The sequence below is a fragment of the Cryptomeria japonica genome, chromosome 9 (assembly GCF_030272615.1).
Source record: "Cryptomeria japonica chromosome 9, Sugi_1.0, whole genome shotgun sequence".
NCBI lineage: Eukaryota > Viridiplantae > Streptophyta > Pinopsida > Cupressales > Cupressaceae > Cryptomeria > Cryptomeria japonica.
Window position 1 is genome coordinate 509,500,535 of NC_081413.1, and position 21,848 is coordinate 509,522,382.

Sequence of the window (21,848 nt, forward strand, 5' to 3'; positions counted from 1 at the left end):
CTCTACTATTGAAGGAGAGCAAAGGACAGAGGAGACCCGCGAGCTCGAAAAGATTGAAGAGCAACCATCGCATGAAGGAACCAGACAATTGTTTAGTGAAGTGGGAGAAAACTCTGCTGCAAGCAAAGAACTTGACACCTCCTCCACTCCTCCGGTAACCGAACAGCTGCAAATTTGTGATGAGGCGGCTGAAAACATCAAAGAAAAGGGTGCAAACTTAACCATAGCATCAACCCAGACTATACCTCAAGAATGGTTAATTGCCCGGGCCCAGCGGAAGGCTGCCACAAAGCCACCCATCGATTTGGAGGACATCTTCTCACGTATAGGTCAAGCTAAAGCCAAGGGGAAGAAAAAGCCCAAAGCATATTCCAGAATGACCAAAAATGAGCAAAGGAACCGTACTCTTCACATCGCCACCCCACCTGTAGACAAGCCAGCAGATCAGATTGCACTGGCAGATTAAAGCATCACAACCGTCCCCATCGGACGAGCCACTAAGGAACAGGAAAAGGAGGAATTCAAGGATTCAGTACAGAACATACTCAGGCAACTTGAAGAAATAACAGCTGAAAAGAACATGTATCGAGCTCGTGCTGAGCAGGCCGAGCGTTACATCAATCAACTCCTGAGACCATTACACAATGCTTCCGAATCCCACATTCCCCCGACGGCATTGGCACAGAGGACCACAACAGAATTTGAAGGAGTGTAGGATACTGCAAAGGCCGTTAGGGAATGGATGCAGGGCATTAAAGAGAGAGGGGAGCAAATCTTCGAGGATCTGCGCGAAATGGCCCTCCATAGGGAAGCTATTGTTATCAAAATGTGTAAACTAAAGAAAGAATGCTATAACATTCATGAGGCGATGGCAAAGACTTTGCCCCTTGTTCGGGCTCTATTCTGGACCTTTTCTCAGATCCGTGCTGCTAATGTTATCCTAAATCCTTATAGCATCAGTACCTTCAAAGACTGGTACTGGACCCTCAGCATGAAGGACGACATGAGGGATAGTATCTACAAAATGCATGATAAGTGCGATGACACTTTATCAAATGTGAAGGACTTTGGTGAGAGGATCCTCAAGTCCATGGTTCCTGGTTGAAAGAACAATATGGAGGATAGTGAGGTGCAACCTCAATGGGAGGACCGAATCATTCCCAAAATCGCGTACTCCATAGGGGATCTAAATTTTACTTCTGAGCTGCAAGCAGACATATCATTTTTTGAAAATCACAAGTCATATTGGAGAGAGGAACTGGAGAATTTAGATGGCCTCCTACAAGGTATCCATTACAAGATGTTCAATCCACCTATGCTGCCAGCGATCGAATTATTCAAGTTATGCTTGAGGTTTCAGGACTACGTTCGGGTAGAACATGCAGCTAATCGAGATATCTGGGGAGAGTATTTGCATGACGAAGTCGAATTCATCATCGAAGAATCTAGAGCTGGAAAAGAGAAAGTGCTTTCCTGAAAGTGCTTTTTCCCTTTTAATTTTAAAAAGTGCACTTTTTGGCCAAAGGGTCATATTTGACTTCCAAGTCAACTAAATGTCAACTTTATGTGTATGCACCTTTTTGATTTATTTTTGGATGAGTTTTAATTACCTTTTTGGGTAGTTATTACTCCCTTTGGGGTAGTTGCTGATATTTACCCTCCATTTATGGGTATGGGTACTCTTTTGTAAGGATGAATTTGGGCCATTTGTTTAGATTAGATCTTGGCCATTCATCCATTTTTGAAGCCTATTTAAGGGACTGGTTTTCTCTCATTTTGTAAGAAGTTCATGGATTGTTGCTGAAGCTCTGGCAAAATTTACAGGATTTAATGCAAAGTTAAGACTGTTTCAAGTTTCCCTGTGAGTGCATGGTCTCCTTCTTCATTAATTTAGAATTTTTAGTTATGTTTCTTTCCTTTATATAGTATTTTCTAAGTAAACATCCGATAGAATCCTTGCTGTTCATACTTCATACCATTAGGGAATGGCTGATTGTCTTTCCTTCTGCATGGTTAATCTGAACCTTTCATATGCTTAGTTCGGTTATTGAATGTTCACTGAATGAATGTCAAAGTTTTGATGTTGTATTTAATTGAAATATCCCAGACCAATTTTTTCAATTTTTCAATTACAAAAAGTAATGCAACACACATCCGTTAGGGTTAGCACTTAAACCAAAACGATGCGGAATACAACTCTAACCAAGAATGTACACCAGGATCCCGGGTTGGGCAAGGCGTGAGCATATGGTCAGAGGGTCTTAAAGCATTCTGAAAGTGACTCTAACCAAGAACGTGCCCAAAATGGACTAACATATGGTTAGAGGATCTTAGTGCATGCTGAAAGCAACTCTAACCAAGAATGTGCCCAAGATGGACTAACATATGGTCAGAGGATCTTTACAATTACAACTACTGAAAGGAAAACTTGACACCAAGCATGTGCTTTCAAACCCAGGGTGGGAATGGAGCTACCATATGGCGGAGATGCTAAGAACTTAGAAATGGAATTAAATGTAAATAACAAGCATGAAATGAAAATGAGAAGAAATGCTGTCAGTACTACTGTTCAGCTTACAATTTGATAGTGAATGCTTGCCAAGATCATAAGATTAAGACTATACAATGCTGCAACAATATAGAAGACTCTCCCGGGCTTAACAAAAATGATAAGTCCAAGAAATTCTTCTCAAGGATCAATCTTAATATTCTGATTTATGACAGACCTGCACTTGAAATGCTTAATCAGCAACACCATGGAATCACTAAAATGCTCATTACACTCTCAATACTGGTCCGAACGACCCAAAACCAAAAGCAATGGCTTCCTATGAAGGAGGCGACCAAACCAATACCAAGAAATCAGACATTAACCCAACAGATTATTTAACACAAACCCCAAGGTAATTCCCAGCATTGACGCCAAGTAAGAATGGCGATTCTTCTCTATAAAATAAAACACTTCATGTTAGAATTTGCAAATTTGCACAAAGGAGCGCCCAACCAAAACAAGAGGAAATATGCAATACCCAAAATGAATATGTTTTTGTTTTGAAATATATGAGTGAAACTACAAATCTGCCCTGCTAATCGCGACTCCCGAAAATGAAATGAAATGCAAATAACCGAACTTCTAGCACAACTCAAGCTACAATGCAATCCTCACTACAAACTCTCACAACTACACTAAATCACCACTAGTTGCTATCTTTCAAGCAAGAAGCAATGCCAAGGCTAGGAGGCATTCATTCCTCGAAGCAACCCCAATACCATTCCGACAGAGTAACATTATATTAGACATAAGATGCCCAAATGAAGGGAAGAGGCCTCCATTTATAAGCTTAACAAGGAGTCTCAAGAGGCTTCTAGAAAGTGCGCCCTAATTTCACATTTGAATTTTCCTCCAAGAGATGGCGCCACTTCTAAAAGCTTTAATTAACCTTTATTTTAATTCACTTCTCTTCATAAAGTTGGCACCCCTTTTCATAAGCAAGATTTTAGACCTTAGGAAATATTAAATCCCTTCCATGATGCGTCCACCCTTGAAGACCACCTTTTAAAACAACTTGAAGTGATGAAGTTAGGCCAAGGGGTCAACTTTAAAATATAACATTAAAACATAACATTATCTAAATGAAATGAACTTATCTCTCCAAAAACATCCCAAGGCCAAAAGTGACGAAGCCAACTGAACCAATTGAAGAAGAGAACCAACTGTGCCGAAATAATCAGGACCACTGCCAGAAATAGAATTTACTAAAAATAGTAAATTCTAAAAAGTGCTCGGAACGCAAAGCCGGACATACCACTGCAAAGCCCTTTGAAAACCCAGAAAGAATCCACGATCCAAACTCTAATTCACGAGCAACAACAACCTCCAAAACTGGAAACCCTAATTTCACCCATTGAGTAGCCTACGGGTCTTCGAAATAGGCCATCGGTCAACTGAAACATCATGCCTGAGAAGGGGACATTACATTAATAGCATGAAAACTCCATTTTCCCTTGAAGATCGCACTAGATTGATGCAAGTATTGTGCTTAAATAGCTGGTAATGCTTAATCTAGTTATTTGGAGGTTTCTGTCTGTTTATTGAATCTGCTATCTTAGTTAAATAATTTATATTTTCTGTACCTCTCTCTCTCTATCCCTCTTTTTCCTTTTTTTTACCAAGAGAATCCACAGTCCCACTGAAAACAGTATCAACCCAACTTAAACCATTCGAAAAGCAAGACCATTAAAGTCCTAGGGAACTCATCTAGCAATTATTCATATCACCATAAGTCCCCTTGTGTTTCCAGCAAAAACACATCAAACCATTGAGTAATCCCGCAGTCAAGACCTGACAAATGAAACCTTGAGGTTGTCCCCTTTGATCAAACGTGAGAAACAACACTAGGGATTTCCTTATCTCAAGAGAAGATAGGATACTCAGCGAGTACATTCTATTCTGCGTTGGCCGTATGGAGTTTGCAGCAATGCGATTTCAGACACGTCAACCTGTAGTCAACTGGAATCATTCAGCTTAAGCTTAACTTCAATTATCGCTTCTTTATTGATATGCATCAACCTAACGGTGTCTATGCTTGTAGCGGTGATCTGAACATCATAAAGTCATCCTTAGAAGATCGCACTAACCTTTTGGAGATGATCCTAGCATGTCAAAGCAAGACTTAGTTAAAGTTTCATCAAAGGTCATCCATTGCTCCTACATTCTTAGTTTTAGAATTAGATCCTTCTCCAACCCTTATCCTTTTCCCTTTTTAAAAAAGTCAAGGATCAGTAAAGACCCACGTTCCAGTGATGTCCAAAGCAAATCAGACGCTCAGGTCATCGAATGTAAGTCCCCTTGTGATTCTAGCAAAATCACATCATACCGCAAGAGCTTATCCACAAGTAGAGACCCTACATACAAGAACCTTGGAGCTACTCCGATTGATCCTTCTGCGAGATCTTCAGCATTTGGGGAAGCTTTATTCAAGAGAGGATAAGATACCTTTAGGTATTTTATTCTGTGTTTTTGGTCGTGTACAAAAAACACATCAACAGGTACACAGGTCAGTTATTCCTTAGCTACCTGATTGAAAAAATTGATTGAAATTAGTTGCCAGTAGCTGAAGAGGTGGTTGAATGTGGCAGTTGTGAACTTATGGAAATTACTAGGCATGGGCTAAAGCTGCTAGGCTTCTAGAAGGAAGATATCAACCATTGGATGTAGTCAATCCTGCCCCTTGATTTGAAATGTAAAATCTATAAAAGGAAGTCCCTCTCTCTTTGTTAGAGTTCTTTAGACAACTAGGAGGTTAGATTTTTTAGGATTTAGAATAGTTAGGCAGTTTGTAGATTAGGAGTAAAATAGGATTACTGAGCAGAAATTGTTGTAATGATAGTTGAAATCAATATATAAACATTGACGTTTGGTGTTTGTTATTTTTGTTTTCTTCCATTTGCGTGGTTTCCCTTCAGTTGGTTAAGTAGAGTTCAATGGTTTTAATGGTGAAATGTGGGGGGTATTTGACGAGGTTTCCGGTTCATACCATTGGGGGCCTGTTGATTGTAGGTCATTGTGTATGGTTAGTCTGAACCTTACTAGTGTGCTCAGTTCAACTGTCGGTATTTGTCTTGGGTTGCGCTAGAATTGGGTGCCTAAGTGAGTTCCTCCAATTTGAAAATCCTTCATTCCTTTGGAGCTTGCACTATCCCGGTTAAGTCGTGCGTATATCTTTGGCGAAGCAGGGGTTAGTTTATGGAACTCTATCTACCCGTAGCACCAACCATTACTACCATTGTACTCAGGAATCCTAAACCCTTCTCTTTTGCACTTATTTTTCCAGCTTGAGAATCGTGACATTGTCGGATGCGGGCCAACTTGTTGTAATCGCAAGCCCCCTTGTGTTACCAGCAAAACACATCAAGCCACTGAGTTATCCCTCAGTCAAGATCTGACATTTAGAACCTTGAGGTTGTCCCCTTTGATCATTCATAACAGCATTAGAGATCTCCTTATTCAAGAGATTATAGGATACTTAGCATTCTATTCTGTGTTGACTAGAAAGAGTAGCAGTACGGTTTCTCCCATCAACAATGTAAGGATCTTGGATTGAATCTCTTGGATCGATCCTTCAATCTCAATGCATTTCTGCTTTGCATGATCATACACTGACTTTCGCATGGCCAAAGAACAATACCAACCATGGAAATCATAAACATTGCCTTCCTGAACAACTCCCTCTTGGATCAATGTGGACATAAGAATTCGCTTCAACACCTTGAGGTGAGGAATAGTCTTCTCCTGCACTAGTTGGGAATCTTCTCAAACTCCTTCCAAGTACCGCATCTTGAATATAAGCATCCCACTCTTATCAAATGCTTGCACAAACTGAGCTAGGAAATCATTCGCTTGTTTCGAAACATCCTCTATCCATTTTCCAACCTACTGATATATATTCCTCATTGCCTCATGATCGAAGGTGGATCCATGAACAATAGCAATGGGTGAGACAAAAGTAGGATCCTCATGCTCCAGGGAATTCATCCCTTCAATATATTCCTTGAGTCTCTTGTTCTCGCTCTCAACCATCTCTTTCTTTTCAATAATCCTATCCAATTGTGCCTCAATTGCCTTGGTTGTATCATCGGGCTCTTGGAATTCTTACTTCTTTGTAGTAGGTCCAAGGTCAATTGTGGTAACATGATAATCCATAGAAGTGATCACATCTCTATTCTTGTCACTTGTCAAGACAACCAATTGTGCAATACATGTGCCTGTATCATCTCTAGTAATCCTAGAGAACATCTTCGCTTTCTTCTGCTCCTTTTCCTTGCCAACCTTGGCTAGGAAGTCATCAATATCTTTTGTGGGCTGCACCTCTATCACTTTTCTTCTCCATGTTGCTCAACAACCAATCGGGGACGTTAGAGAATTCCATCCCATTCTCAAGGATCAAGTCTTGATCAAGTCCTCTCAAGGCTGAAATAACATCATCATCCATTTCCTTATCCTTAGTCAAATCTATCACATTGTTGCCCAAATCGACCTCTACCTGAACCGTGGGAGAACCTGGCTGTTCTTCATCCCCTTCAAGTGGTGACGATTGTGCTGTAGCATGTAAATCTCGGTCATTCTCCCATAGGATCTTCGTGTCGAAACCCTGTTCGGACTCATTGTCCTTCTCTTGCATATCATTCTCCTTTAGGGATGAGGAACTTATGGTGGATTGAGGAGTGCTAGACTTGTGTTTCTTGTGCATTGACTACTGGCTAACAATCTCCTTTCCTTTAGCTTGTGATTCTCTAGGCATACCTTTTCTCCTTTCGGGAGCCCGACTCTCCGGATCGTTATGTGTTCTAACATTGCTTATCGTTCTCTCATCATCATTGAGAGAGGACTCCTTATTTCTCATCTTCTCATAGGTAAAGGTGACCTCTAGTTCAACTGGTTCATGTACTTGTCCACCCATTCGTTGGAGTAATCATTCACATCTCTCATCAAAACATTTAAATCTACCATCTCAAGTTGTGTCTAGCTAGGCAACGAGATAGGCTTGTCCTTCTCATTTTCATACTGCAGATGAATGTGATCCCCATCATCTTGCACTTGATCTGGGATGGAGAAGAAGTTACACTTCCTCATGAAGTCCACTGACATACGAGGCCACATCTTCCTTCTAACTGCAAACTCATCCATGTGATTAGTCCAGTAGTCTTCGATGTCAATCTTGTGTGTAAACTTCCATTCCTAAATTGTTACAATTCTCTGAAATAGATCGAATTGATCCCTGTCTCTATAGATTCCAAGATGATAGAAATCCCATTTCCTCATTAATGGTCTTTGTTGCGGATGCGGTGTGACATACCTCCTTCATCTTCCGAAGCGAGATAGGAAAAGTTATCCTTGTTCTGTGCTTCGCCTTCTAGATGAAATCATATTCTAAAAGTTGTCTTACTACCTCAAGTAAAACCATCTTGTTTGTCGAATACCTTGGAAGCTTGTATGGTTCCGATGTAAATTCCTGAATCCTTAATTATGTGAAGGTAGGAAATTGGATATACCACGATCCGTACTTCTCTATAAGTGTTGTTGCCTCCTTAGACAACCGTTTGTGTACTCCGCTTGGCAATAGCCTTGTGATATACATGGTGAAAGCATTGTTCACCCTTTTGTAATGTTCAATTTTATGTAGGCGGAGTTGCGGATAATACTCATAAACTCTGTATTGTCTTGGACTGTTCCCAACTTCGCCCTTGCGTATCAATCCTTTGTACACAACATATCTGGCAAGCATGTAGACAAGGTAGGAAGTCATATTGAATGTCCTTGTTTTCTCCAAACCTCTCAACTGAATGTCAAGGTTATCAGTTATTATCTTTGCCCAGTTAATCACCATTCTTCCCACTATCTCCTCAATAAAATAGTACCTTCATGTTTCAAATAGCGCCCCTTGGGGTGCTCCCATGACTCTGCTGAGTAGAAATATTAGATTGCTGTACTCCTCCTTGAAGTTTGAACTTAAGAGCCTCTTCGATAACTTGGAGTTGTGACACCATGTCTCAAGAACGCACTTGCTGTTGATAAGTGTCATACATGACACCAATCTTCTTTCAAATTTTGCTTGCGCTTCTTCCTTGGTTCTCTCTTGCATGTCTGTACATCTAGGGATTCCAAATACTTCCCCAATTGATTCCTCAACCAGGTATACAAGCACTATCCCCTTGGCTATTTTGATCATCCTGGTTTGAGGATCATAATGCTTCACACACTTGACTACGAGCTCATAACACTGAATGGATGGTGGAAAGCCAGCCGCTTGGTAGATTCCACTCTTCATGATATTAGTCGCCAAAGTGGATGGAAGATGATTCTTCATTCCAAACATTCTTCGCCTCTTCCGCTTCATGTCCAGTTACTACATGTTCGTGTCTCCAACCTTCTTCCATCGAGATGTTATCTGTGACTCCGGATAGTAACCCTCCTATATGATGTTCAATTAATTTTTCCTTGCTGATATTCCCGCCTTAGACATGGTACCTGTACGAAGCTAGAAGTTAATATCATGCTAAAAATAGCCCTAATAATTTATTTCCAGAATTTTCTAAGTTCTCATTTTTAAAGATTTTTCACATTTACGGGTTCAAAATCAGAAATTTAAGCAATGAGGAACATAGATTCTGAAAAAATGAATGAATTCCAATCAAAATGAGGCATATCGCCTCTCTTTAAACCTGATTTTCAAACCTAATACAAGTCTGATCACAATTGGTAAGTCTGAGGACACCCTGCAAACACTTAGAAAATGGAGTATTTGATATCCAAAATATATTTCAGTTCTGAACACACTTGTCAACGCTCAGAGAATGACTGATTTTGGATGTCAAAATGGTGTATCAGGTCTGATTCTCTGAATACAATGTCTGAATACGCCCCAAATGGATGGGAAATGTGGAATCTTGGTGCATTTAGAATATCTCAGGTCTGATTTTGTCACTTTGAAGTCTGAGAACACACATTTGAATTACATTTCAATGGCTGGAAGTGATCACAGCCATGGTGTACCTCCACACACAAGGCGATTTGCCCCTTTAGACCTGAAAATGACCACACCTTGGCACAAAGTTGATAGCTGGAAATGATGTTTAGTCTAAGAATGATGCTGGAAATGGAGTTTCAGACCTTGGATCAGCAATGGCGCCCCATATAAAATACTGACAAATCTTCTTCAATGGTGGCGCAATCAGCCACTTAGCAAAATTGCAGCCCCGCTTGAATGATGGCGCACCTCCAATCAGCTTCCGAACAGTCACAACAATGGCAATATAATATTATTTAAGTGCTGGGTTGGGTCTTTTATTCTTGTTTTTGCTTTACAAAATCACCACAGCCAATGTGGGATAAAACTTCTCTTCTTATCCGCCTGGTGGAAAAATGATTTGCATATGGATTCCACACTTAGCATTAAATTCATTTTGTGTAATCATTGAATGCTTGTGGTAAGGCAAAATTAATATCATTTGGGCACACTTTGTCATTAAAATTTCATTTGGATTCAATTCCAGCGACCTGGGGGAAAAACTCACCCCATCTAGACACATAAATTCACTTAAATTCATCTCCATTCGCCACATATACCCTTGAGGGGAAATTCGACCCTCATCTGGACAAATAAATTCCATCACGTGACTCATTTTTGCTCACAAATTTGTCTAGGGGAAAATCGATGGCCATCTGGACTATTAAAATTCATCATTTCATGCAATAACACTCTCCAATGGAAAATATCCTTCATTTGGACACCAAAATCTCATTAAAACTTGTCAATTTTCATCAAGATACCTCTAGGGGAAATTCAAACTCCATCTGGACAATTAATATTCATCATTTTACCTTGAATGAAAAAATGCACCTCGTCGGGACAACATAAATTCGTCCACAGTTCACTTCGTTTCACTTATTTACCCCTGTGGTGGAGATTCGAACCTCATTTGGACACAACATTGCACTTAGCTTGGTCATTTACCTCTTGGTGGAAAAACGTGGGTCATTGGGACACACTTTCCTTGTAATTTTCGCTCTTGAAGGCCTGGTGGAAAAACGACCTCCATCGAGACAACCTCACTGGAGAATCCAAATGCATCGGGATTTTCCCCAAAAACAGTGTCCATGAGGGAAAAAACATACCTCATTTGGACAAAGACCATTTTCATCATAAAAATCACTTCCTTGTGCTCAAAACGCAGTGGAAAATCATGCTCCATCGGGACAAAGTCCATTTTCACCTTTAAAACTTAGTGGATGAATGCCTCCCATTGGGACAACCTACTTTAATGCCTTAATTTCATGGGGGAAAAACGTCTTCCATCAAGACTATGATGATTTTCACACTCTAAAGTCCCAAACTTATCAAATTTTATCATTTCGCTCAATGGAAATACTATTTCCATCGGGACTTTTAACATTTTAACTGGATTTGAGGGGTGGAAAACTGGGGTCCATTGGGACTTTGTGCACACTTGACATATTTAACCTCCTAGGAGTGGAAAAACAACTCCTACAGGGACTTTTGACACTGTAGCACAAAATTCACACCAATTTGTAACACAAACACATTTTATGCTCACATTTAAAGTTGGTTGCAACCTCAACACTCGGACAAAATTAGGATCACCTTGATATTTTAACACTTCTCAAACATTTGATCCTATTCACTTCAAAACTTAAAATTTAAACATTACTAGCACATTGAAGAGCTTTGGGCATGATCACATAAAAAACGAGACTCAGGTATTGAAACACAAAATTGCCACCTGACTGCCAAATAACCCTAAACTAACAAAACGTGGAAAGCAAAAAAGAGGGGGTCCTCATTTGCAATGGGGTGATGTTTGAAAAGGTCACAACAAGTTCATGGTGGATGAAATGAAGATAATACTCAAGGCTTTGGTGGATGAAGCACCAGAAGTAGCATCAACAAGTATGATGACAGCTATGAACACTTATGATGTGACTGAATGGGCAGCCTTACTAGTTGATTTCCAAAGTGTAGAGATGATATTGATGCAGGAGATTTCTCAAGTATGTCATTTCATGTTAAGTTTCCTATCTCTTATGCATCTATGGCGGGCAGCTTGGAGCATGTGAGATGGATGAAAATGCAAAATCTCATGAGTGTGAAACATATTGTTGATCAATTTTTAATTGGTACCATGAGTAGGAGCTCTAGAGACATGATAGTTCCAAAATTTGTGATCCATTAATCAGCAAAATAGTGAGTATGCTTCAGAATGATAGAGTTGCATGTTTCAACAATGTTGATTACATCAGAGTGGAGCAGTAGAGTGATATAGTGTTGGTCATATGGCTGGTTTGGTATCCTGGTGGTGCAACAGCAAATTGTTTGAGGACAAGCAATATTGGGAAGGGAAGATTGTAATGTCCCTCATTTTTTTATAAAAGTGACTTAATTAAACTAGTTGATTAAGTTGTCCAAAAATTAATATTATTTCAAAGGGATAACTTTAAGTAATTAATTTAATTAAAAATAAAGTGAAAATAAAAAATTTGAAAATTTGTCACCTTATTAAATAAAGTTCTCTCTTTATAAGGAGGTTTCCGGGGCTGTAGTAAGGCATGCTTATGAATTTTTATATGATTGTATGAAGCAGATTTCTGGGGACGAAAATCATCAGAAGATTGATAGAACGGTTGGCTGAAAACCTAGGTCTTCCTTAATGGTGGATTCGTGATGGAGTTCACAACTGTGCCAAATTTGTGAAGTTTTATTGACAATCATATAAATTAAGGGTTTTCGACAGCTCGGTGGCTGTAATGTTGGTTCAAATAATATTGGAGGCCAACTTATATTTTATTGATGTTTTATTTTAATCGAAGGTTTCCTCATCATATAATATTTAGCAATATGTATCAGGCTTATTCATTGCTAAAGTTTGGTGCATAGAATCTTTTAATTTTTCTATTGCTGCAAATATCAAGTGACCGACATATTTGTTGAAGAGTTCTAAAGTTTGTGAAATATTTGTATAGGCTCTCTAATGTTTGGCAATTAAGGTTTATATCCAAAGTTTCCCGATTGGACCCAAACACAAGGCAATCCATTCAATTTTATCCAGCGTGGAGGGAATAAGGTTTTCATTTCATTCAAGACGATTCAATAATGGAAAAATGTTAAAATCGTGGGCTATTGATAGTTGCCGAAGAATACACACTGGTACAAAGTTTAGGAGGCTCCATCAGTTAAGTGGGGAAGCATTCTAAATCAAGAGCTTGACTTTGGCATGGGCAATGAGAATCAAAGGAATATGTTAGTTGCAGCTGTTCAAGAATAAAGACAAGAATGTTATCGCAGAGTCTTGTTGTGTGCATAACCTGTTGTTAGATGCAGTTCCCTTCTCAAGGATACTGGACTCTTTCCTCAGACCAAGTGCAGTCCATCTCCATAGCAGAGTCTTTTGCTGAGATGTTTTGCTGAAGCGCCTCCCAACGCTGAAGCAGATACATATATCCTAAATCTCAAAAACTAGACAGAAGAAATACATTGCCCATCATATGTCATTCGTATGCAAAAGGAGGGTGTGGTATGTTCTAGCACTGCTACAGCATTCATGGAACATTGTGGATATTTCCTTATACCTGTACAGTGCTTTACTAGTTATCCTTGCAGTGGAGTAATTCCTTACTTGACATGATTGACTACTGTAGACAGCTGTATGGCAATTTCTTATCTACAGAATTCAAACTGCAACTCTAGAATACATTGATAGACCCCATGCATAACCTCAAGGGTATATGTATGCTCAAGAAATGAGCGAATAATCCCAATAAATCGCAAATGGCAAAGCAAGAGAAAAGACAGAAGAAATAATGTTTAAAGTTCTTTTGGAACACTTGACTATATCTTTTTGTCCTATACAGAGAAAAGCAAGTTCGGCTATATCTGCACTCATTTGCATGCCCCTATCCTGTGAAGAGCTGGTTCATACCCATCTGAACTTGTCATTGGGATTTGTATCCTTCCAATAATGTTGGTTGTGACTGAATTTTCTGATTTATTGAGTTTGGTGGCAACAATGCAATATGTTGTTTTTCATAATGAGGTTTCTGTACCTATTTCCTTCCTTTTCTTTGTTACATCATCCTTGCTTGTCCATACTTCTTGGAGTGGATGAAGTATGATTTAAGTTTTTAATGCAGTTATTTAGTCTTACAAACTAAGAAACAAAGACGATTATCTCAATCAATTGAATTATGATGCTTTCCCCAGATTTATTTAAGATTAGCTTGGGGTTGAATGACTTTACTTTTACAGTTTTAGCCCCTTCTATTTTGTTTGCACTTCCTTGGAGCCTGGTGTTTAGTCCCATTGCTTAACTTTGGTCATTTGTGCACACTAATGCTTGTTTTCCTTTCTTTTTTAAAGGGTGTTTTGTTTAAGAGCTCAGCATTAAATGTTTGTATTCTCATTTGGAACTGTATATGGTTCTCTAAATTACAGTATTTTAGAAGTAAAAATCCATCTTTGTTATTTTAATTTTTGCACCTCTCTTAATGTTGAATGTATACACTATATATGCCTTTTTTGATACCTCAAAATTGTTAAGCTGATAGCATAATGATATGCTTTACACTTCGCATTTTAACATAGAGTTTTCATGCAACCCATTATTCAATGAAACCTATTTTTTGCAAGTTTTGTTGAGGCATGTCTTCTAGCTACCACAAATCATACAGATTTATTCATCTCAGTTTCTTTGCAAACATAATAAATCTGTAGTATATTAATTCAAATAATCTCACTTCCAAATTTGTAGTGGTCATGCTGCTCTTCTCGAGGATTCTATAGATTTGGTGGCTATTATGCAAGCAAATGGGTTCCATACACCAAATGCATCTATATCTCCTACGTTTCAAAAAGATGAAGTCTTTTTGAGGAGGAAGAAGGCTGTTCAGGATGAAGTGCTTGATGAAATGGGTTATATTGTTGCTCCATGGAGAGTGAGTTCAGTCTCCTTACAAAAGTTTGAATATTAGCAATAGTCTGAAACTATTTTTCTTAAATAGTGCTCTAGATCTTAAGTAGTAGTTAGTTTCATGATTTAATTCTCATTTGTAAATTTGCAGTTTTTGACATCACCTTTAATCAGTGGTGAGGAAAACTTACCGAACCCTTGTCTACAGGTATGCCTTTCATTATGAGAGTTCTACATGGTTGCGTAGTTTTAGGGGGATTCAAACAATCAAAAGTGTTTCCATAGTGATATAAGCAATAATTGTTAAGGGAAGCATAAAGATGCCTTATTTCAGGATTATGTTTCATATGATCTCTTTGTTTGTGAATCATGATAATCTTGTATATTCTCCTTTTGTAACTTCTAGATTCTTTGCTTTTAGGACTCTTGGGTTTTCTCTATTACTTAAATTGGTTAAGCATTTTGTTTATTTTGTATTTTCATCTGCATTTTAGGGATGTTTATTTGACATCCCATTGTTGATGGTACCTAATGAGTTGTACTTTACAATCTCATTGACTACTTTTGGTCATTCATGGACTTTGATAAGTTGTTTCATTTTATCTAATGGAAGGACTCAGGCAGAAATCATAGTAGGACATCATCCTCAGCATGTCCTTTTGAGTGCCTCTACAGATGTGGGTTCATCTTTGTCAACTTCATTGGAAACTTTTCTTCACATTCTCAACCGTATAGATGTATTGTTCTCATTTTTTATATCCATTGCATGCTTATAAGCATCTTTGTATGACGATGGTGGGATGACCTTTATCTTCCTCCATAGCTTGTTGGGTGTTCTATATTTTTATGACTGTTTTTGTAAAATCCAGACCAAGTTTTCCTTATTTCTTTCACTGTCATGTCCCCTCTTTAGTATGACATGACACTTTACGTGGATTTGCCTATTCCAGACTCTCGTAGGCAGATGGTTGTGGTGAGAGAGTCATTTTGGCGTTTATTTGGTGAATGGATGGCTCATTATGCTCTTGGAGACATTATATTTTATTATTTGGGGCCAAGATGTTATATTTTTAAATTGAGGTGCACTTTTTATTTTATGAAGTAACTTTTTATCTAAAAAGTGCAATGAGGCTTCTAGAAGATTCTATTATGGATACTTCTAGAAAGTCATGGATACTTCTAGAAAGACTAAGAGGCTTCTAGAAGATTCTATTATGGATACTTCTAGAAAGTTATGGATACTTCTAGAAAGACTAAGAGGCTTCTAGAAGATTCTATTATGTGTATAAATAGACCCCATGGGTCTCTCATTTGGCATCCAAGTTTATTTTTCTCTAGTGCATCTACTTGAGCATTTGTGGAGCTTGAAGGTCTACAAGTATTCAGCTGAATCATTGGGAACGATACCTCCCAAGTGATTGCATAACTGAGGGGGTGAAAGATCCTCTGAAGGGTTGCTCTTCGGAATTGGTACTCAGCCAATTCAGGTGTGCTTAATTGAAATACTATCTTGTCAGGGTTCGATTTAGAGATCAGTTGCAAACTTACATCTTTGTTCATGTATCAATGAATGTCATTGTCTATCTTAGAAAGTCTGAAATAGTGATCAGAAATTAATTGCAACAGTTGTATACTTCAAACTCCCATATTTCTGAAGCATGTATGACATCTATTTGACATAATGTCAATTCTAGTATTGATGAAAAATTGAGTTGTTCCCTTGGTAGTTAAATTGATATATGTTTCCTATATACTTTGCAAATCAGTAAAGTGCTTAGTTGTAGATTGTATGTAACTTGTTGGACAATATTCCTTGAATCAAAATCATCAATTCTTCCATACATAAGCAAGGGATACTACATTCACCACCTCCCAAGTTAAATGGAACAGCCTTGTTTGGAAAGCAGTTTAGATTTATTGTTTTGTGTAATTTGTGAGTTTCCACCTTCTGAGATATTTTCTGATTGAATGTATTTCCAGCATATTTGCATTTCAATTTAAACATGATGTAATATATACCCTTGCTTTTTTTTTTTGAGTTTTCTGATTTGTGCTTGTTTTCTGAATGTTGGTTGTGAGGGTTTTTGTGAGATGAACCACAATGCGGATAATGATAATGCAATAGAGAGTGTTTGCAACAATATCAAATGAAAATGTCACCCGATTCTCAATATTTTAAATGCCCACAACCAGAAATAGTTTTCAGATTCAATACAGAATTTGGACAGCAATATATCATTATCATGAACAAGACCAAGATGGCCAAAATACATTAAAATAACAATACAAGCATACCCACTTGCTGCTGTTGCAAAATGGGACTGTTGTTGGTCTGATATTAGCAAGCTGGAACTCCAAAAATTCTAGCTTGCCGGTTCGGGTTCAAAGAACCAGTATGCCGGTACGGCAAAATTTTGAAAAGGGGTTTGGGTTCGTTAGTACAAAAACATGTATTTTTTTTTATATATATATATATTTTAATATTTGTGCAGCCTGTAAGCATGAATTAAGATTAGCATGTCACATAGCATCATATAAACAACAAAACAAACATAAACTTCTAACCATAGCATCATGATCATACCATAATAGCATCATGTACATCAAGTTTAATATCAAAATGACAAAATATTCAAGTTTCATTGTTTCAACTTTCAACAATATAAAGTTTAATCATCAAATGGATCAGCTAATTCATCCTCCTCCTCCTCCTCCTCCTCATCCTCCTCATTATTGACATTGACATTAGATGAGCCAACGCCACTTGCACTTGCACTATAAGTTTGCTCACCCTCCAAGTCATCAAGTGTCAATGCAAGAAGCTGAGAAGCGGGAGCATCCCAATCAGTATGCTCTGGCTCTATATCCCACATCTTCGTTTCCCCTTGTGTGTAGTCATGTTGTTTGTGTGAAAAAAGAAGTAGGTTGGAATGCACATATACTAAATTTTCCGTTCTTTTTGATAGCAACCTATTGCGCTTTAGTGAGTGGATGAAAGAGTATGTGCTCCAATTTCTTTCTGAAGCAGATGAACTAGCAACCTATGAAGACAAAGTAAACAATTAAAGTTATACATTAATAAAATTAAAATTAAAAATTAGTAGCAACCTATGAAGACAAAGTAAACTATAAATAAACTTATGATAAATTTTAATTAATTAAACTTACTTGTGATAAAACTTTTACAGCGAGGGGTTGTAGGTGTCGGAAGCATGCACCATGAAAGTACCACCAGCTATGAGCATCCTTATTCTGTGTTTGACATAGTCATAAAAAAACACGTCAACATGCCTAACTCATGTTGCCGGATCACAAAATCATCAATGACAATATGCTAACAATCTCCCCCTTTGTCATTAATGGCAACATGACAACTAACATATACAAAACTGTTCATATATTTTAATATATACAAAAAATGTCCTTCTAGTGCCTTCAAATATTATGCATAGCTATCACTCCCCCTTTGACATCAATGGCAAAGGGTACAAAAGGAAAATACTGTACACGAAAACTCCCCCTAAGAAAGAGAATGAACTAATCGAAGGACTGTTTGATTTTTTGAATGTGTGCAGTGCAACTACCTGTATATAGTTCTCCCAATGCTGAATGGCATCTATCAAAAATTTTGTTTGCCCTTGGAGGGAAACGAGTGTGTGTTCTGCTTCTTCAATGGAGCTAGGCTCAGAGAAAGTAAATTGTTGTGCCTTAGATAGGGCACGATTCATCAGAAAGATACAATCACTGCACATGTCTCTTAATTGACCAAGAGGGAGGATAATGTTGTCCCTCTGCTGCTGAAGCTCAAAATATTTCTTGTGCAGTTCCTCAATGGCTGATCTACTGGAGCCGGTAAGATCTTGAGATAGCTGAAAAGTCGGAAAAGCTTGTTGAATTTTTTACTCAATCAAGTCAGTCTCTTCATGAATATTTTGTGTGGCCTCTGGCCATTGTAGACTGAATAGATATACTGCGTTTGCACCAGAAAGACATGGCTGGCCATGAGCAATAAGGTGAGAAAGATTTTTGTGTGCTGTTGCACATTTGGCTTTTAAGTCCACTAGGAGCTTAGCTTCCTTCTCTTGAGCAACTTTGGTTTCCAAAATAGTGGAGTAGCTCTTCAAGGAATTTAACAAAGTTTTGCATTTATCCAGACTAGAGGCAGATGGATCAACAAAACTATCTAGGATGGAATTTTGTAGTGCTATTATTGCTTCTTTAATCACCTTGTTCTTTTCCTTTAGCTCTTTAAAGACATCTTTCTTAGTAGAAGCCTGAATGGCTTCACCATTCTGAAACTTTTGGAACGGATCAATCTTGGTGAAATCAACAATTAACTTGGGAGAAGTAATGGGTTGGAAAGATAATGGTGCTGCAAGTAAGCTCTTTAAAGAATCATCGAGGGTACTGGAACTGGTACCTGCCTCTTCCTCTTCTTTGGTGTCAATCGTTGTGACACATTTCTCAGATGATGTCATTACTTCTTCTTTCTTTTCTTCTATTGTATCCTCCTCTTTTGGGTTGTCTGGGAGGACAACAATGACTTCAAGGGTATTCACCGGAGGATTTTCATCCATTACAACGTTATCAAAAAAATATTATCAAAAACAATATCTTCAAAAACAACATTTTTAGTGTCAATACTGTCAATGACAACTTCAGTAGACACATTTTTGGAGCATCAACAACTGGCAATATTCCAAGTTTGCTTGCTATGCCTTTGACAAATTCCACAATTTTTGTCTTCAAATTTTCTGCAGCTTGCAAGTTTTCCATAAGATCATCTAATCTATGCTTGGTTCAGAGCTTAGATTTGCACACTTGTACAAGCGAAGCCTTATTCTCCTTAGAAAAGGTATTTCCAACAACTTCGAGAGCATATTTCTTAATTTCTTGATCCTCTTCAATTGCCTTTTCCCTAATCTTATCCAAAGCTTCCCAAAGATCTTGTGGTATATCCTTTTTAAAATCTTCTAGAACAAGATTTATTCTAATGCAATACTGAATGAAAGCTTTTATAATTGTTTCCTTATCCTCATCATCAGCTTTAGTATACATATTGCCTACTTCCTTCAACTCTCGTTCTTTTGCTATCATATAAAGAATCTGGCTCCAGGGGATCCTTGAGTATTTGCTTACCTTTTCCTTCCGGACCTGAATTCTGAATCCTTCTGCTTTAGATTCTTCCGATTCTTCATCTTCTACATCAATGATCTTTTGTTTGACTTCTCTAGGCTTTCCTCTCTTGGATGGAGTGGATCTGGGAATCTCCTTTTTCCTCTTAGCTGTTTTTTCCTTCACTTCTACCGGAGATGCCTTCTCCTTGATAGGGGTGCCAAATGAAGCAGCTATTCTGCTAGATCTCTTAACCTTCTCAACTTTTTCGGTAGTAACATTAGCTTACTTCATAGATTCATTAGTGACCTTTTGAACATTTTTCTTCCTTTCTTTCTTGGTTTGTTCCATGTGTATTTTCATGGATTTTTCTTGAGCTGTCCCAAACCTTTCCCGAGTTTCATCAACAACATTTTCTAATAAACTTTCACAAGTCCTTCCAACATCTCCTCTGAGACTTCATAGCCTAATGTCGGAATCCAATTGGTTCTTGGAACAACAGCTTCCATAATGCACTTATTTGTCGAAATTACAAATATGATATCATCTTTGTACTTTTGCACAATAGACTTGGGGATTCTTTTCTTGTTATGCATTTTATATTGGAAGATAGAGAAGAGTGAGGTAAATGCTTCTTCTTGCGTAGTGAAATCTTGAAACCTCCTCAATCGTTCTGCAATCTAATGTGCGACAGGAATGTCTTGAGTCCAAAACACTTTTCCGAGTTCAGGAATCTCTTGCATAAAGTAAAACAAGATGCACAATGCTAGGGTTCCATATTTGAATGGGTACTTCTTTTCTTTGCATTACTTTATATTCTCAAGAAATTGTTGTTTCAGAATCTCGCACAAATCATAATCAATGTTTTTTTTACCATTTCATAAGCCATGTTGACTGTTGTGGCTAAAATCGAGTTGTCCTTGTTGGTGAAGTAGATCTTGGTGCCAATCATCACTGATGCATATTGAACGACATGATTTGTTATAGTTCTAAGTCTAATGCATAGAGAACGTTTGTCAAAGGTTGCATTGGTCAAGTTCTCGACATCTTTGTTCTTTGCAGCCTTAGGTGTCGGAATAGCACCCGAGTCACTTAATTTGATGACAACCTTCATCACATTCTTGGTAATTTGGAATGATTCTTGAAGCCATACAAATTCATCATGGAATCTGCTCATTGCAATTCTGACCCATTTGTCATCAAGGCAAAAATTAGGAAAATGGTTCCATACGCCCAACTTCTTGTCGACTAGGGTTTGATATTCTGGTTTAATTTCGAAATCATCTCCAATCAGCTCGTTAGTCCATAATTTTTGCAATTTTCCAATGTCATATTCCTCCAACTTCACATGAATGTAAGCCCTAATGTCCTCAGTCAGTAGGACTCCAAAGGGAATGCTTGAAAGCGCACCCGTCGGATCATTTTCAAGTGATTTGTTCGGGTATTTCTTGTAGCTAGGTCGGCTCTTAGTGTTGATATTAACAACACTGGGAGTAGCCATGGATACAGATGCTGAAAGTAACAAATTTGCAAGAAGGGAAATACCTTTCACTGCTTTCCAAGAAACCCTAACCCTTAAGTCACCTTTTCGCTCCTTGAAATTTCTTTCTCTTCGAGTGAAATAAATTAGCAAATTCTCCTTTTAACCTTTTTCAACCCACTTGCACACAATAAATGCAAAGAGATAGTATAGTACTGCTTTATTGTTTACTCATTTTGTCTATGTCCACAGAGACCTTCTAGACCTCCGCATTTTACCATAGTATAATGCTTTCATCAAAATCTTGATCATTATGCTTATATCAACATGCTGTACCTATAGTCTTGCGCTCTTTGGCTGGGAAAAGATATTTCATGATTTTCTCCCCCTAGGCCAAAGCCTCTTACTCTTAATTGCCGAAACAAGTGTTTGCACCGTAGCTAGGTGCAACCTTGACTCCTTTCTTCCTCCAAATCTTCCTCATCTCGGCCTTTACATCTTCCTTGTTTATTTTCTTTATTGGTCCGCTTGTCTTGGTTTCTTGTCTTCTACAATATCTTGCTATATGTCCAGGCTTGTTGCACTTGTAGCATTTATTGTTCCCTTGTGCTTGTCTTGACCTGCATTAGTTAGCCTTATGTCCAAACATTCTGCATGTATAGCAATGACCTAGGAAATGACTATTTCTATTTTGATCTATTATAGCATGATTTTTACATTGACTAGCTTTGTGACCATAGTTGTTACAAGTATAACATCTACTGGAGAAAGA

The 21,848-nt window shown here is 38.1% G+C and overlaps 1 protein-coding gene across 1 annotated transcript in view; it reads left to right on the forward strand.

The window, feature by feature from the left end:
• The window catches only part of LOC131046913 (phytyl ester synthase 2, chloroplastic), a 118,376-nt gene that overhangs the window by 44,831 nt on the left and 51,697 nt on the right, over nt 1–21,848 (forward strand). The window contains exons 6-7 of the mRNA XM_059211716.1: nt 14,323–14,506; nt 14,633–14,689. Of these exons, the coding sequence (XP_059067699.1) occupies nt 14,323–14,506; nt 14,633–14,689 (241 nt within the window). The remainder of the gene's footprint in view (nt 1–14,322; nt 14,507–14,632; nt 14,690–21,848) is intronic.